Source organism: Cyanistes caeruleus, chromosome 1 (genome assembly GCF_971803275.1).
Source record: "Cyanistes caeruleus chromosome 1, bCyaCae1.hap1.1, whole genome shotgun sequence".
In the NCBI taxonomy this organism is placed as follows: Eukaryota; Metazoa; Chordata; class Aves; order Passeriformes; family Paridae; genus Cyanistes; species Cyanistes caeruleus.
In genome coordinates this window covers 40,195,783-40,213,109 of record NC_141701.1, presented here as the reverse complement: position 1 = coordinate 40,213,109, position 17,327 = coordinate 40,195,783, and the positions used below count along the sequence as shown (strand labels likewise).

The 17,327-nt window shown below is 35.5% G+C and overlaps 1 protein-coding gene across 4 annotated transcripts in view; it reads right to left on the bottom strand.

Annotated features, from left to right (window-relative positions):
• RB1CC1 (RB1 inducible coiled-coil 1) overlaps positions 1-17,327 on the bottom strand; it is a 70,065-nt gene that overhangs the window by 16,663 nt on the left and 36,075 nt on the right. For all 4 annotated transcript variants that reach the window (XM_086888265.1, XM_086888281.1, XM_086888275.1 and 1 more), the window contains exons 8-15: positions 14,948-15,118; positions 12,953-13,137; positions 11,826-12,012; positions 11,663-11,744; positions 10,780-10,841; positions 9,661-9,764; positions 7,124-7,250; positions 155-2,070 (exon numbers count right to left, since the gene is read on the bottom strand). In XM_086888265.1, coding sequence (XP_086744391.1) covers positions 155-2,070; positions 7,124-7,250; positions 9,661-9,764; positions 10,780-10,841; positions 11,663-11,744; positions 11,826-12,012; positions 12,953-13,137; positions 14,948-15,118 — 2,834 coding nt within the window. The remainder of the gene's footprint in view (positions 1-154; positions 2,071-7,123; positions 7,251-9,660; positions 9,765-10,779; positions 10,842-11,662; positions 11,745-11,825; positions 12,013-12,952; positions 13,138-14,947; positions 15,119-17,327) is intronic.

The following is a 17,327-nucleotide window of genomic DNA, read 5'->3' as shown; positions in this document are numbered from 1 at the left end:
TATAAAATGCAAGCAACCTGAAATGTGAATATAGAAACCAATACAGATAAACACTATTACAAAGACAACAATTTTAGTTACTGCACAGTGTGTCATGAATATACCATACTGATTAAAATACTAGGAAAACACAGTAACTTAATTCTTACAGTACCTCCGATTCACTTGCATCTCAAGTTGCTGTATTTTTTCCAAAAGCCCTTTTTCAGCAGCTTCCCTCTGCAATTCAAACTCTTTACAAGCAGTTTGTACTGCATCCTCTTTTTCACAATTAAGCTTCTGAATGAGCAACTGCCTGTCTTGTTCTTGGTTAGATACTAACAGTTCTTTCTCTTCCTTTAGCTTATGGATAATAGCTTCATATTTTTCCTGCTGCTCAGAGAGAGACAATTTTTCTGTTTTTTCCTTCTCTAGGGCACTCATTTCCAACTCTAACTTACTTTGCAGTTCTGTTATTTGCTCTGACAGCCTTTTTTCTGCCTCAGCAGTTTTTTGATGAAGAAGAGTTACTTTATTTAATTCAGTTCTAAGCAAATTTGATTCTGCTTCATGTATATTTACTAGTTCAGAAATACACCGATCTTTCTCAATTGTCATCAGAGTCCTTAGTTCTGATAAGCCCACTTGATATTCATCACTGCTGATTTGTATTTTATTGTTTAATTTATCTATCTCCTTTCTTAAGCTCTCAGTTTCCTTGTCAATCTGAGACTTTAAGTTCTCTTGTTGTTGGTTTCTGCTTTCTTCCAAAAGAAGCCTCATTTCATCAGTTTCTGCCTCTTTCAGGGCAAGTTCAACTTCTAGTTTGCACCTCAAATCAGACAGATCTGAAACCTTGAGCTGTAACTCTTCTACTTGTTGTTGTTTCTCTTGCATAACTACTTCATGAGATTCCTGCATTTGTTCAAGTCTATGCTGGTTCTCTTTTTTTAATTTATCCAAACAGTCCTTGTGCTCAGCTAGGACCTTCTCAAATTCCTGTAAATGCCTGGCTTGCAGGTTGCTTTCCAGTTCTTTTAAATGGCTTTGCTCCAAACTCTCAAGTTCTGCCCTCAGGAGTTGTAGTTTCTCGTTGTTTTCAACATGAAGCTTTTTCAAGTCTTCAAGTACTATTTCACGTGACTGCCTCAGCTCCTTGATTTCAGAATTTTGTGTCTTCATTTGGCATTCCAGTTCAAGTAATTTCTGGTCTTTTTCATTCTGAAGGCAAACTACGGCTTCTTTCTCATTCTTTACTATTGCAAATTCATCGTTCTTATTCTGAAGAACTTCCTCAAGGCCTAACAGGTCACCTTTTAACTTTTTGATTTTCTTTTTATTTTCTTCCCCATCCTCCAATAATTTATTAATTTTAGTTTCATACTCACTTTTCAAAGACTGTAATTCATTTTGATGTTTATCATTCAGTGTTTTTTCAAGTGAAAGTTTTACCTTTTCAATTGTATTTACTATTTCTAAGGAAGTACATTTTAAGGAATTAGAAAAGTCACACTGTTCTCTTTGTACAAGTGTTCTGAAATGGCAAAGATCTTCCTTTATACCTCTTAAATGTACCTTTGAGTCTTGAGCAATAACCCTACACTTCTCCACGCAAACACTGAGAGAAGCATTTTCTACTGAAACATCCTTTACACAGGAACTTGTATCTTGCATACGTCTACTGTCTATTGCATTGATAACTGAAGAATAAAGAGACTCCACCATCATCTCTGGGCTTTGTGGGTCACTTATTACATTAGGAGACACTGGATTTTCTTCTATTACAAATTCATTTACTGCTGACATAAAGTCAGATTCTGGACTCTCAGCTAGTGAATCCAAGTCTAATGATCCTTGCTTAAGAGCTTGCTCCAAGTTCGGATGGGCAATAGTTTCAAAATCGAATGTGTGAGCATCAATGCTGTCTGGAGACAATTCTTCTAATGGAGCTGGGGGACACACAGGAGGACACAGGGGACCCTGAAGACTGAGTGATGGAGGAGTTTTTGAAGAGGTAGCAATTGCGGTTCCTGTAGTACTTTCCGTCCTTGGTGTGGTAGCAGATTGTGGCGATGCTTGACTATTGGAGGCCTGCAAGTTATAAAATAAGAAATAAACACAAAGTGATAAGCAGAACTGTTAATATTAAAAATTAATTCAAAATCACTAGGCAAAACAAGTACTTCAAAAAATCATCTTTATTATTTGTAACAATCCCAAATATGTACTACTAGAACTTAAGCAAAAATTGCACAACGTCAAGGAGATCTTCCTTTAAGTTTCAGAAAAGCATCATGTGTAAACACAAATATAAAATGTTCACCTAGCCAAAAGTCCTATGTAGGGCATACCCAACTGTATCTTACCAGTCACAAATAGGCTTTGGTTCCTTACAGCCTACTTATTTCAGTTTTCCTAATAGTTTTGTTACTAAAATATTTTCCTTCTATTATTGTCAATACTGCTATTAAAAACTCCTTTAGTATCTTATGCTATTAACGATCATATACAAAAGGGACTATGGAAGCCCTAATACCAATGATACATCTGTAGATTCTTAAGACAAAAATATAAACTTTAAGCTTCAGCAAGTGCAGAACACATCCCAGTGTAAGCCAAAAAGCAATGTACAGCCTCAGTATCCACCAAGGACGCGTTCCTGATAAAGTCTGTAATAGAATGGATAGCAAAGCACTTTTTCCTAGGAAAATTAACAGTGAAACACACACAGTTAAAATACATCAGGCAAGTAGCTGTGACACACATAATTAAGGGGTATGCACACGATCATCAGGATCGCAAACTGGAAAAGATGCTAAGTTTTCTGAACATATCAGTGCTCTGAAAGAGCCCAGGTGTATTCTTCGTAACACCATAGCTCAACCATTACCTTGCTCTTCCATCCTTCATCACTAAGAACTTGTTTGATTTTATTCATCTAAGAAACAGGACCATCTTGAAAAGAAATAGTTCCTGAAGAAAAACTCATGAGAATATTTCCAGTAGAAAATTCCCATAAGATATTCAGTCTCAAAGTCCTGGAAATCTGGTGGTGCTCTTCTTCAAAAAGGCAACACTGCCTCCAGCCGATAATTCTGTGATCCTGCTCATGCCTCTTTCCCAAGGCATCCACACTGCCTCAACGCACCTACAATGTGTGTCTGGTGTTCTTTACTATGTTAGCTACTACTGAAGAAACTTCTGCCATCCATTGAATTCAGCTACTTGACTGGCGACAACGGAGCTCAGTAATAAATATTCAGCAACAGAACTCCAAAAATGCCAGAAGTGACAGACATTGATCTGCTGCTGTATAAATAGCCACTTTTTGATTTCTTGATCTTCTACAGATGATTGTTACTCAAAAAAGGACCCCATCCTCCTTTGTAACAAATGTTCTCTTAATGGAGAACATCTTAATAGCGTGTTTAGCAATTCTCAGCTGTGATTAGGAAGAATCTATTTCCAGTTTCAATACTTATCTTTTTAGTAGAGTTGTACCTCAGCTCCCTTAGCTTTTGAGTATTTATGAATCTAAATAATACAATGATTTTTAAACATTTTCTAAAAAAACCTTGTGATCACTGCATACAGAATATTGTATTTATGAAAAGTGAACAGAACATGAGACAAAAAATTAAAAGGAAATGCTTCTTTTTAAATTATTGTGTTAGCCCAGGTTTAAGCATTTCCCTTGGATTTCATTTCAGCTTGCTGTTTATCTACGAAAACTGACAAAAATAGATGTTGAAGGGTACTGTGTATGCTGATACATGCCTGGGTTCAAAGCATGCTTTAAGTGACAAACATCTACCATTAATAAACCAAAGATTTAACAAGAATAAAAACTAGCATTACAGATATCAAGCACACAATAAAAAAAAACACTTCCAAGACTTTGAATATGGGAAAGTCCTACAGAAATCCACATTCAAAGGAATAATAGTATCTACTTCTGCAGAATCATTCTAGAAGGTAAAGAGTAAGGATATAGCATAAAGAAGAAAAAAAAATTGCCACTCTGTGGACCAATAATGAACTTGGTTTCCTCATGACCTGCAGCTATAACATACTACATGCCTCAGCAGTGGCTGCTGTGAGCTGGCTGTCTAATGAGAGCACCAGATTACTCCTTAAAGAAGAGTTAAACCTCACATTCTGAGCAGCTGAAACTTTATGAAAACTTTGTTTACTGAGAAGCCTGTGCCTGGCGTCTATCTAGTCTGTTCACAATCTACAGGCAGCAATGTATGCACATGTCATACACTAAGTTTTGTAATGGCAAAGGAAGAGGAATCAAGAGCAAAAAATGAAAAACTACAGACAGAAAAGCAGAATTAATTTCTAAGTTCTCAGGTATTGCAGGATTATGTGCCTTGCTCTAATTATGTTACTACCAAAAACAATAGTCAGGGAATGGTGGAATTCGCAGAAAGATTACAAGCAGTGTTTCAATTCCAAACTCAACCAGAAGAAATGGTAGATTTATAATCTGATTTGAAAAGCCAGCTTCTCTTATAAGAAAAACTCTTAATACCAAAGGATTGCATATGTTAATTATCTATCAATAACCACTGAGAAGACACCTTAATCATCTCACCCACAAGCACCTTAGCCTTTCCTGGGCATCTTTAACGCAATTGCTGATCTGCTTAAACTTTGTATTATGGAAATAAGAGGGCACAGCAACATCTTTGATGTGAGGCTATTAAATGACAAAGAATAAGTAGAAGGTCTTAAAAAAGAAAACAGATTGCAAAATATCAACAAATTAAACAAATATCCACAAAAATGTTCTTTACTCTGGTGTAATACTAAAGTAAAACATTATCTTTAATGTTTTATAAATTTCAAAGCTGAAACAGCAAGAGTTATGGAGTCACTTGAAAAGAAATACTCTCAACACCCCCAGTAAGGTATTTGATCTCCTCTAACTTGCTCTTTGCCCACTTGTCTGCAACTTTTCATTCCTGCCTAAAGCAACTATCAAAAGACAGTTGCTGTGGCTGATGCAGTAGGACAAACTTCGACCTGACCCAGACAGAACTCAACTGCTGCACCACCAACAATCCAGGGAAACCATCCCAGTAAAATTTGAAGAATTAGGCTTCTGCTGTCACTGGTATGGAAAGGGAAATTCAGGGGATGAATGAGTCTCCTTGGTAGAGTACAAGAGTAATAATACAGGCCACTCTCAACACCTGCACATTTATTGCCAATTCTGCACCAAGCTGAGACAGTTCACCACCAGAACAAGTGGATGCAGGAAGATGTAGGCATCTTCAGGACAATTATTAAATGTGTCTTCATCCTTCTAATTATTTACTGTGAATTCCCAGCAATACTGAAGATACAAAAAGGAGCATTTTATAAATAACTTCAGTAATTCTACACAGGCAAAAGTAGTATAATTTAAAAAAACCCCACTTCTATATTATCTGCAGAGAAAAGCAACACAGAGAAAGACCTTGTGTCTTTCATCAAGTTGTGGCAAGAACACTGCCCTTGAAAAGAAAAAATTCTCTGACAAATCTGTTTGCTTCAATTCCAAAAACAGTTGAAATGAATCACTTAAATGACACATAGAGATGGGCATTTTCAAGATGACATCATGAATGGCCCAGCTCTGACTGTGCAATGCAATTTACTCTAAGGAAAGAGACAATTATCCAAATCTGTCTAAGCACCTGACATTTCTGTGTGAGTGAAGAATCCAAATTAGTCAAACAAAAACAAAACAAAAGAGTATATTTTCCTGATTTGGCAAACATCTTTTTCTGTACAGCCAAATCCTGATAAACATTTTTCAGATAAGCATGTCTGAACAAAGAAAGGGAAACTACAAAGACTTCAAAAATTCAGGCATAGTTCCTGTTTATCTTTCTACTGTTATTATGCATATTTTGAATTATAACATTAAATTTCACATTCTTCTGACACTGCAAGCCTTAGTGAAAAAATTAATTTATCAGAGCAATTGTCACTATCCTAATTTCTTACAAGATAAATTTCAGGATGCTCCATATTGAGAGTGAACTTCTATGTTTTAGAGTAAGGTCTATTGTAATGGCATGCTAAGAAGCACCAAGATTTCACAGAATTTCACTTCCAGCAATTTCAATGGCTGTTACAGTGTTTAGTGTTCAGAATAATATCCTTATTCTTAATGGCCATTAATTTGAAAAACAATCTTCATAAAGAGAGAAAATAGCTGGGAAATTATTTAAGTGACACACCTTTCTGTATTATAGAATGAAGAGCAGCCCAGATTTCTTCTTTTCACAAATAAAAGATTTCCAATAAATTTTCTGTCCAAATACCAGAGAAATAAAAAGATAGAGAACTTTATGTCACTTGGTTTAAACAGGAAACTGCTATTCAAAATTAAACATGCCCATAGCCTCATCTATTATGTAAGATGCTTCCAGTCAGCCAAGTGCATACAACAACTTACACTGCAGACAGTAACACAGCCCCTGAAAAAACCTACTGATTTTCTACAGCGAAAGAAACACAGTTTGAAGCAGTCAACTTCACAAAAAAATCTTAAGCATTGCTAAATTTACCCAGTGTTTCCCTGAGAGAGGCCACAGTCAGAAGCTAAAGGGAACCTATTGGGTGTATGAAAGTTAGAGGCTGCAATACACAGAAGCAAAAGTGATTGGCAGAAGCACAGTTTCTAGGGGAAGGAATCTTTTTGACAGGCAGAGTGAAACTAGGAAGAAATCTTTTCACCATCTGTTCCTTCTATATTCAAAGAAAAGGACTGCACAACAGTGAACCAAAGCCCTAAAATCTCCTTAACTGTTTGTGCCAAAAGGACCTAAGAAACAATGCAGAAATCTAGAGAAGTAACAAATTCACTGAAAACAAACTAAAGTAATGAAGGCAGAATGCACACATTCTGCAGACAGATTTGCAAATGACGGAAAAAAAATATAAACAGTGCAATTCTACTTCTACAACTTGTGTGGAATACTAACATCTGTTAAATATTCTCAATATTTACTAGTTCATGATTACAAAGGAAGTTTATGCAGTTAATTCATCTTTATATCAGGAAAAACAAAAACAATACTATGAAAATATTCCACTATTTAAAATATAATAGTCTCTTTTTCTTGATAAAGAAAAGTAAAAATACCTTTTGTTCATTCAGCAGGTCTGTAATGGTTTGTGACATTTCATCCAAACTCTGTGCTGCCTTGACCAGGTTATGTAGAGCACGTACATGCTGGTGAAGAGGTTCAAAGTCACAAAGTATGGGAACCCTTAAAAACAGTACAGAATTTTTTTCACACTGTTAGTTTAATGCTCCAATCTATTAAATTATTATGTATATTTCAACAACACTAAGCTTCCCTCTGTATAAGGTCTTTACTTTCTTAATTTCATCTATTTTATATGGAAAAAAGTCTACTAAGACCCCCTGCTCTAAATTTTTGTTTCAAATTAAAAACTTAGGCACTTTTAAGGAGTTAATAAAATTAAACACAGTGATGAGGAAATAATTCTAGTCTTTCCTCCCAAGGCAAGCATCTGCCAGTAGTACCAAGAGTTCTGATGACAGTAACAGAAGTGATTAGATTGAATTGAAGCACTTGTGTTTGCAAATGACTATATTTTGTCTCCAACTGGATTCTCTCCAACCCAGCTCTTCCTTTGAAGAAGCAATTAATTCTCTACTATTTTATTTTCATGATAGGTAACCTAAATTAAACAACTGATTAATGTGTCGTGATCACATTTCAAGTGTTTCAAGATAAGCTGAAAACACAAAGGAAGAGTTCATTTAGACTAACAATATAGTAAAAGCAGATTACACTTCAATGTATTCTGCATTCTCTATTCAATATATAGGGCAAGTAGCTTTGAGTTTATTTTTGCAGAATTAAGATTTCAATAACTGCTCAAACACAATGTCAGAAGACTGAAGCACTGTAAGTAAATTAAAACATCTTCATTTTAATTATGCCTCTGAGAGGTTCAATGCTGATAGAAAAGGACTTCGCTTATTGCTTGTTCTTTACATGTTAAATGAAAACACCGAAGAAAGTACTGCTCTCAAGTTCCTTCTGAAGATCAGCATCTACCCAAGCTCTGTGACAGCTTTTGCTCACTTGAGTTGCAAGTTCACCACTATCCTCTGTATTTCTCAGCAAATGCAATCCTGAGCCCAGAAACCAGAAAGAATGACATAATCCCACCTCTATTGCCACCAAGTGGAAAGCTATGTCACTACAGTTCAAACCAACTAAAACATCTAAGTCAGGGATTGATTTTTTTTGACAATAGCAGGGTAAAATTCTTTCCCAACTCAGTATAAACTTCCAGGAAGGTTGTAAAATTCTCACAAATTTAAAAGTCAGGCAAACATTAGGAATAAGATCCTAAAGTTGCACTTTTTTTCCCCACAAAATTAATGAGAAGCAAGTCAAGGAGCAAAATGAGAAATTAAAAGGGTATAGCAGCTGTAAAATGACCTATGGCAAATCCACTGTCAAGCTGACTAAGCTCACTACACTTGTTAGCTCCATCAACACCACTATAAAGATAGTCAGGAGTCCTGAATGAAAAAGAATGAAAAAAGAATGCCAGTCCAAAACACAGGAGAAAAAAAGCAGTGAACTGAACTCCTGCCTTATGGATCAGTAACAGGTATTGGGCTGACACTGTTGGTGAACCCGACAGATGGCAGTCAAGCATTTTCCTCTCGCATTTACCTTTGTAAATGCAATCCCAACTTCGTCAGACTCTGCCTTGGGGCTTAGAAAAAACCCCAAAATCCCCATCAAACAAAAGAAAAATAACAACAAAAAGAGAAATCACAGCAAATCTCAAATCTCTAACTGCAGGTCTCTCTGAGGAAGAAGATGATAATACATACATCTGACTCTGGTCATACTGGTAGATCTCCTCCTAGGCAGAAGTGTCTCACACAGAACTTACTACTGCCCTTTTCTGGCCCATTATCTTGGTTGGAATTTCTTCACCTTGATTGCTGAGTTTGGAAAGTCACAATGACAGTCATCTTTTTCACAAAGGTATCTCCCAAGTTCTAGATAAGGAACTAATCCTGTAAATTGCTTGTGTGACAAACCAGTAGTTGTCTTGTCTACATATGTATGTCTGCCTCATTGTTGGGAAGTAAGAAACATAGAAATAGAACTTCTCAAAATGATGGCTTGCCATAGACAGCAGAGGCGCTTAAGAGAATACACTTTTTAGCAAAATCAGTTTAATAAAATTGGAGAAAAAGTAGTAATTGAATATAGAAGATCTCTATGATCTCATGCTGAGCTAAATACATTTATTTTATTTCCTCCAAAACACCGCACAACAAAGAACAAAAGAAAAAAGAATAAAATCTCATTCTGATCTGACCAAACATAGTTATGAGTTTATTTCAGTTTAAAGCTTATGGCAATTTTTTTTCTTTTTAGCTCTGATCAAAATCCTTTACATCTCAATCCAGAATAGATACATTCAAATCATCAGAGCTCGAGTACATATGTATCTGCATTAAATCAGTGAACATCACTGCTAAAGAATGGTAACAGATCAGAAAATATCCTTGTTTGTTCTTTATGGAAGATGACCTAAGGGGGTGGAAAACTGATGGGGATGGGATCCATGGGAAAGCTGTTACTGTGACACACAAAGTGTAAGAAGGTGCCTTACCTGAGTAATGGCTGTACTTCTGAAGGACAGAAAGACTGCAAAAACTGCAAGTCACTCAACGAGATATCTGGAAGCTCACTGTCAAATCTGCGAGGTTTTCGTGTCTGTAAAGAAGATACCGATTTACACATTGCTGTAAAGTATCACATTACTAAAGAAGGATTAAAAAGAGTTTAATAAATACCACAGAAAAGTTAGCAGTCAACTGATCTCTCACTCAAAAGATTTTGAATTTTTAAGAAACCATGTCTGGTCCTGTGCCTCTAAAAAAACCCTTGCATCTGTAATGATTAACTATCCATAGTGCTTGGGCAGCAGTGGAATAGAATATTCCAATTGAAAGGGACCTACAATGAGCATCTAGTCCAACTTCCTCCCTATTACCAACCTTCATAAACATTATGGATGTGTTTAGCAGTTAAGGGGTAAGAGATGGCATTGAAGCTTTATTTATTGTGCTGCTATACATATAAGCATTAATTCAGTTCAGTATTTAAAACATTGAAATGAGTAGCATTCTTATCTTCCAAGTATCCTTTAAATAAAAAATAAAAAATAAAGCTGCAAAGGAGAAGCTGGAAAGGTTAAAAAGGCAAAGTGAGATGGCAACATTAGAATCAGGGAGTTAGCTTACTTCAAGTAACCAAGCTGTATGAAATCAAAGCTAACAGGCAATGCCTAATTACAATGCCCTCATGTTCTCAGCCAATTAAGAAGCAAAAATGCTTTTTGCGCTCATCCAGTGATTACATGGAAAACTTTTACTTGCTTTTACCATCCAATTAATTTTATTGCTCTATCATTCACAAGACAATTAGATGATCAAATTATTCCTCCTGACTTCTTTTTTTCTGACCATTAAGAGTAATTTTTTTTTCAATACCACAGACTAAAAAAGGACTGCTAAAAAGAGAGCTGACATTTCGTCTCTCACTGCATTGCAAGTTACAAACCAATGTTAATATAGGTCACTTGAAATGGCAGAGAACACTACCTCCCAGGTTTTTCATCTGTGTCACAGCAATGGGAAAGGCATATAGCTTCAATGAATTAAGCCCAGGTTTTTAATTTATGAAACTATATAGAAATTAAATAAAACCCGAAGACATGAGTACATACACAAAAGGATGGAGGCCAGGAGTCAAGTCCTCTAAACAAACGATTCCTTAGAAAAGACTTCCCTGAAGAAAAAAACAAAACAACTTATTTAAAGGAAGAAATGCAACTTCTCAAGAGAAATCTAAAGTTACTGCAGTTTAATAGCTGAACTACATTTGGAAGCATTACTACTTATATTGATGACTACATAAAATTGCAAATGACCACAGAACATCAGGCAAAAGCCACCATTCAAGAAGAGCTCCCTCCATGGAAGCCTCTTTTTGCTTAATGTTCACACAGGCAGAAGCCTCAACATATTTTCAAAATTTTCACTGTAATCTTCCTCCTCACCTTTCCAAAAATGTTTTATAAACTTTCACTCAATTTTCTTATTTTAGCTGTCCATCAGAACATAATTTGCACTGCACAAAAAGTAATCAAAATTCTTTTAACAGAATCTTTATTTTTACTTATTTTTTTTTTAAACTTCTGGTCTAGTTTTTTAGACATGGGTCTTAGTTCTTGGATTTTTCTGGAATAGTACAGAGGAAGTCATAGCAGTACCCAAATACTCAGTAACAGTTTTAGAAGTGTTCTTTAAAAGAATAATAGAGCTCACAAGGCATGTTTAAGCACAAACTGCATTTAAATGTGAAAATGAGAAATCTTTCACAACCATTAATCACAACTTTCACATTATTCTGGATAATCTGCATGAAATAGTTAATTGATTTGATTAATAGAAAAATATTTTCTTTGTAATAGGACCAGCATGCACTTCCTATTTAAGTAAAAGAAAATTTTCAGGTATTGAAATTAGAATATGATGAAAATTATTTTAACTACAAAAACAAGAGATACACTGTAACACAATTCAACTTCACAAAGGGAAAGTACTTACTAAAGAGTTTACCAAAAGATTCCCTTTTTGCCTTTTCAGCTTCATACAGATGTTTCCCATCTTTTATTAAAGCACCTGCCCACTGTGAAAGGGGAAGATAAGTAGTTAGTTGTTAATTCATATGCTGATACAAAGGTTTGGTCTCAAAGTTTTATTTACTTACCTCCCTGTAGTGTTTTATAAACATTTTTCTCCTCACAACCTCAACAACAGCTAAACAGTACATCTGAGGAACAGTGCTGAGAGCCTCTACAACTTTGACCCTTTCTAGGAGCTCTGTTACAAGACGAAGCAGTGCTTGTAGTTTCTCTCCATCTTGGTCAGCATGAAGCATCACAAAACAACACCACCTACAAAAGTAGATTACACTTTAGAAGATCACATCTTAGTTGTCTGAGGGTTTTTTTAGTTTAAATTAGATTAGCAACATGTCTGGATGAAATGAACAATGACATCATTTCACATGGGACAACAACAGGCTAACTGAAAGTACCAAGCTATTCAGAACTCAGTAGTCACCCAGCAGTTTCCTATTAATTTCTCACAACAGAATATCCACATCAGTAATCCAAAATTAACATCTACCTCTATTTCAGTTAAGTTAATAATTGCTTTTGACAAGTTCTTAGCAAAAATAACCTTAGGAGTAGTAATAATGCAACTTTCTCCAGTAGAATTCAAAAAAGCTGATATATACTGAGAAAAAAAATTATTACTTTTTCTTTATAAATCTTAAAAATGCTTACTGAAAAGCTTTAGCAAGACATATTAAAGGTTGGAGTACTGTCAAAGAAATAAGAACACAACACTGTTTGGGAAGTTCACACAATGCACTCATGCACTGCAAGCAAACAGGCCCTGTAATAAATTCTCAAATCTTGTAACCATATCTTCAAATCCCTTAATCATACAATCAATAGACAAATTTCAAGCACAGACACCAATACAATTAAACCACAGGATAACTACTGAGGTGGTAATGAACTGGTATGCTTGAGGAGAAACATGACAGCAACTTTGCCCCTAGAGAAGACTTACAGTGAAAGTATATCCCACAACTAATAAAAAACATAAAATTACTTTTATTCACAGAAGTGAAGCAAAAATGAAACAAAAAATACAAACAAGTCAACATTAAGCAATCAGAAATATATACCAACAGAGACACTACAAGATACGCACTCCAGATATTTTTATACTAATGTTTTCCTTAAGACATGTTCCCTAAACAGCTTTGCTGCAAGTGGAAGTAATAAAAGCTGAATATATAAAGCTGAAAAGTTAGCTTACTTCAGTCTGACTTGCAGATTATTTGCAAGCTCCTGTTTGGCAGTGGTACATTTCTGTTTAATATCTAATAGTTTTCTGTGATTAGTTAACATAATCATCAGCTGATTTGCATGACTCAAACACAAATCAGGCAGCACAGAAGGATCTTTCAAGTTCTCAGCTCTCTTCTGATTAGCCAAAAATCCCTAGAGGAAGAGAAACACTTGTTACACAAGCTTTGTGACAATCAAAAGGCATGAAAGTGATACATCTTCTTTAAGAATGCAAGAATTTTAACAAACTTACTGTAACCATTGTGAAATATAACAGAATAATACATGAAGAAAGCAATTGTCAAAGTTGCTTTCTTTCCATTCTGTAGTCTAGTCCAAATCAATTTTGTTCCATATTTCACTCCCAAATAGTTACCAACACAACCCTAACAGAACTTTACCCAACTAACCAACAGCAGTGAAAGACCACAAAATGCAGTGCAACAGAAACATAATTACTAGGATGGAGGGGATCAACCATCATTCTAACTTCTGCTAACCATCTTAATTTCTGGCAATTGCAAGATTTAACATCAACTTAGAGCATGTTCAATACTGATGTGGGCTGAAGAATTTGTATTTCTTGCATAAAGAAATTCACAAATGAAACTAATTCTTCTCAAGCACCAAGATCAAGAGCCACACACCTTATTTGCATGCAGAATGTACCCTTACATCAAATTTACTTACATAAGTAAAGCAAGAGACAATTTATAAAAAGAAATGAATGGCAAGGATGAAGATTTGAAAGTTTAAGTCTCTGCCAAGTCTTGAAAAGGTACAAATTCTAAATTTACAGTAGCATTTAAACAAGATGACAAAGTCTCTTTCCAACTGACTGCTAGGCTTCTCACTCCAGAGTGCCATTCATAAACTTGAGGTAGGCTCTTCATCCAAGTTAAGGCAAAAATAGCTACAAGCACCACTCCCAGTATAGGGCAACCAAGCATAGGGATGGGAAAACCAGCTTAGCCATCATGCTAAATTCACTTGGGTTTAGCACTGGCCTACGGTATAAACACCACAAGACTGCTTTAGCACAAACTTGCTTCTAAATTTACTCATTGAATTTATCTGGAGACAGGCTCTACTTTTGAACAGTGCTGCCAGAAGTACTGGTTGTATCCACCTTTACATACCAGACCACAGATGCAACAGGGAACATGGGCCGACACAACTCTCAGCCCAGCACTGCCCTCCTCAAAAGGGCCCTCTAACTCCCTTCAAAATAGGGAGGCAAGATTGTTCATTTATTCCTACTAATAATATATCAGTGTAGAAGCAGGAGTAAGAAAATCATATCTTTTTTCAGAGTCCCAACTCCAAGGTCATGATGAAAATCTGAACACCATCATGTATTGCCAAATAGACTTTTATTTACTTTCAGTAGCAAATAAGACATTAAGGATAATCCTAATTATAAACTTACCTGAAGCTCTTTACAGAAACTGGATTTAATAAAATAACTTCCATATGATACTGGAGTGTTTGTTAAAAATAAGAGCTACATATTTTATACTTAAAATAGTCTTTAACTGAATTTCTTATCACTTAAAATGACACTGTCCAGTGAAGGCATACTACTTTTTCTCATTACTACAATACTGATGATCAACCATTAACCTATTCTCTGATCCTATATCACTGAGTGATAAATTACCAAGGACTTAATATTTCCCTTCAAAATTAAAATTGATCTATTTAACTCTTATTCTGTATCTCTAACTAAAGTTCTGATTTTCTAGCTGTAGCTTTAAACCATGTGAAAACATGACAAGATGCAAAAACTGCCAAAATTTAATTGTCAAATTATGAAGAAATAGCACCTTACTGACGAACCCCAGTGTGATATGTTGGAAACTATTTTGCATATAGACATGCAATTGCTTCATTGTAACTTTAATAGCATACACATATCAAAAACCTTCCGCCCTCCAATGCTGCACACATAACTGTGTATTACCTGAGCAAGTTCTTTTTGTTCATTCACCAGTCTGCTGCAGCTTGCTATCATCTGGTCCAATGCATAGAGTCGATCCTCAAGACCTTTAATAGCCTTCATATTCTGATTATCTAGTTTGGCGATAGTTTGGCGACATTCTGCCAGAAAGGGTTGGATGATCCGTGGATCAAGCTAAAAAAAGAAATTTATTAGTAGTTGATGCACTGAAAGGTGATTTAAGTTAGCTAAATGAGGTTTTTTAACCTCAACATTTTCTTTTTTTTTTAAATCTAATCTATGACTACATCTATCATCTGTTTCAGAATTCTGAGTAAATGAGTCTGTGGATTCTGTATCACAGCATGAATTTTTCTGAAGTATTCCAACCAGACCACCACAGCAATCTGGGTCCTTATAAGGGGAAGGGACACTGGTTAAATGGACAAGGCGAGATGCAGGGGGAAGAGGCACTTTATAGCTAATGGACAGTCTGACCTGTGACAGAGTCCATAAGCTACAATCAAAACCAATCATGAATGTGGCTCAATGGAAAGAACAGAAGGGAGGGTAGTCAGAAAAAGCTGCAAGAACCTTTTCCCACCAAATGAGTGTTTTAATCTACTGTTTGAAAAAGAAGATCATTTCTAAGCAACTTAAAAAGACTCCATGGAAAAATAGTTTATCTGTCATACTTTTAGCTAGAGGGTTTTTTTTCCTAACAGAAACACATTTTAAAAGTTATTGCATTATATTCCTTCACACACCATTATCCAGAAAAAAAGAAGCATTTGAAACATTAAGAAATGTCCACAGATACTAAGGGTGACTCTTCAAACTTCATTGTAAGAGTAGTAAATTAATGTAAGAGTTCTAGGAACAACATAAGTAATTGTTACTTCTTGTGAAGGTCCCAGTTTAGCGTAAACCTGAAATACATTAGCTAAGCATACAGTAAAAATCATTAGGTGCTAGCAGTCGATGAACCAGTTTGCCCAAACTTATCCAAAATGGTTATGGTATGCCATCTCTTACAAGAGAAACCACTGAAAAGAATGCTATTTGTGAGGTCACACTGGCTATCACAGCACTGGCCTCTTTCATCAACATGCAGGGTTTATGCCTCTTCCAGAGCACACAAATCAATCCCCATCCTCAAAAAGAAGCACTTATTTGACTCAATAGTAGCATAAGTGAAAGTGTATTCTCCCCTCAATCTACTATTTAAGTTTCACACACAGCACTTCATTCTGGAAACAACCCCCTCAGGGGTGTGGGTGGGCAGAGAGAGAAATCTGGAGAGGAGGAACATTAAAAATTAAGGAGCAACTATAAAGAATAGGTCGTCAATTTATTTCAAACAAAATGCCAACCAAAAACTTAATGAGAATGTACCAAAACCTAGTAATTAGCCCAGAACTCCTTAGAATAAACCATTACTGCCGTTATTAATGTGACAAAATACAACCAAATTCTCTGAAAACAAAGGTTAGTTTTTCATATGTTATGTCTTATCAATATTGGTCTTAAGTCACCTGTCCGTCTTCAAGAAACATTAACAAAAGTATTTAACCAGATCCATTTTACAGGACAATTTTCACTACCATCCTATTCAAGATTACTCCCCAAGGCACCCTAAATTAATCCACTGCAGCATCCAGAAGAGTTTCTTAACAAAATACTAAAAAACAATATGGTGGGTTTTTTCTCTTTTTACCTTCTTAAACTAATAGTGTTTTATCTCTTTTTACAAAGAATGGCTACTCCTCTCATTCTTTTCTTACCTATTTCCTCCATCTACACTTTCATCCCATGTTTAATTTAACTGCATCTACAGCATCCAGCTCTACTTTCACTGGCAGGTAATACTGCTCTTTTCATCATTTGAAAGTATCTTCCATTTCTATCCTCTTATTTAAGTGGCTACAACAGCACTTAACAAAAATATCTGTTTGGCTCCTACTTACCCAGTGCTTTTACTGCAGCCAAGGTTTCTGTAATTAGAAGTGACATTTTGTAGAAACATCTAGAGACTAGAACCATCACAAACTTAGCACCACTCTGTGCAACACACCAGTTATGTCAAGACTACCAGTCCCAAATGTATAAACTTTACTCTTTGAAATCTTACTCCGATGCTTTAAGCTTTCAGGAAAATCTTACCTGAATTCAGTTTTTGAAATAAGAATTGCTATCACAAGCCATTTGTATGGTTCATATTCCCAAGAAGTACATAGGGAGAATGCAGGCAGAACAATTTTAAAAAGTTAGTGCCATTTTATTCTATTATTTTAGGGTTTTTATATTGAAGTGTCACCTCAAATGAATATGAAAAGAAAAAGAATGTTGCAAGGTATTTATTTACAATTTCCTTTTCCTCTTCAGCTTCTGTTTTCAACTAATT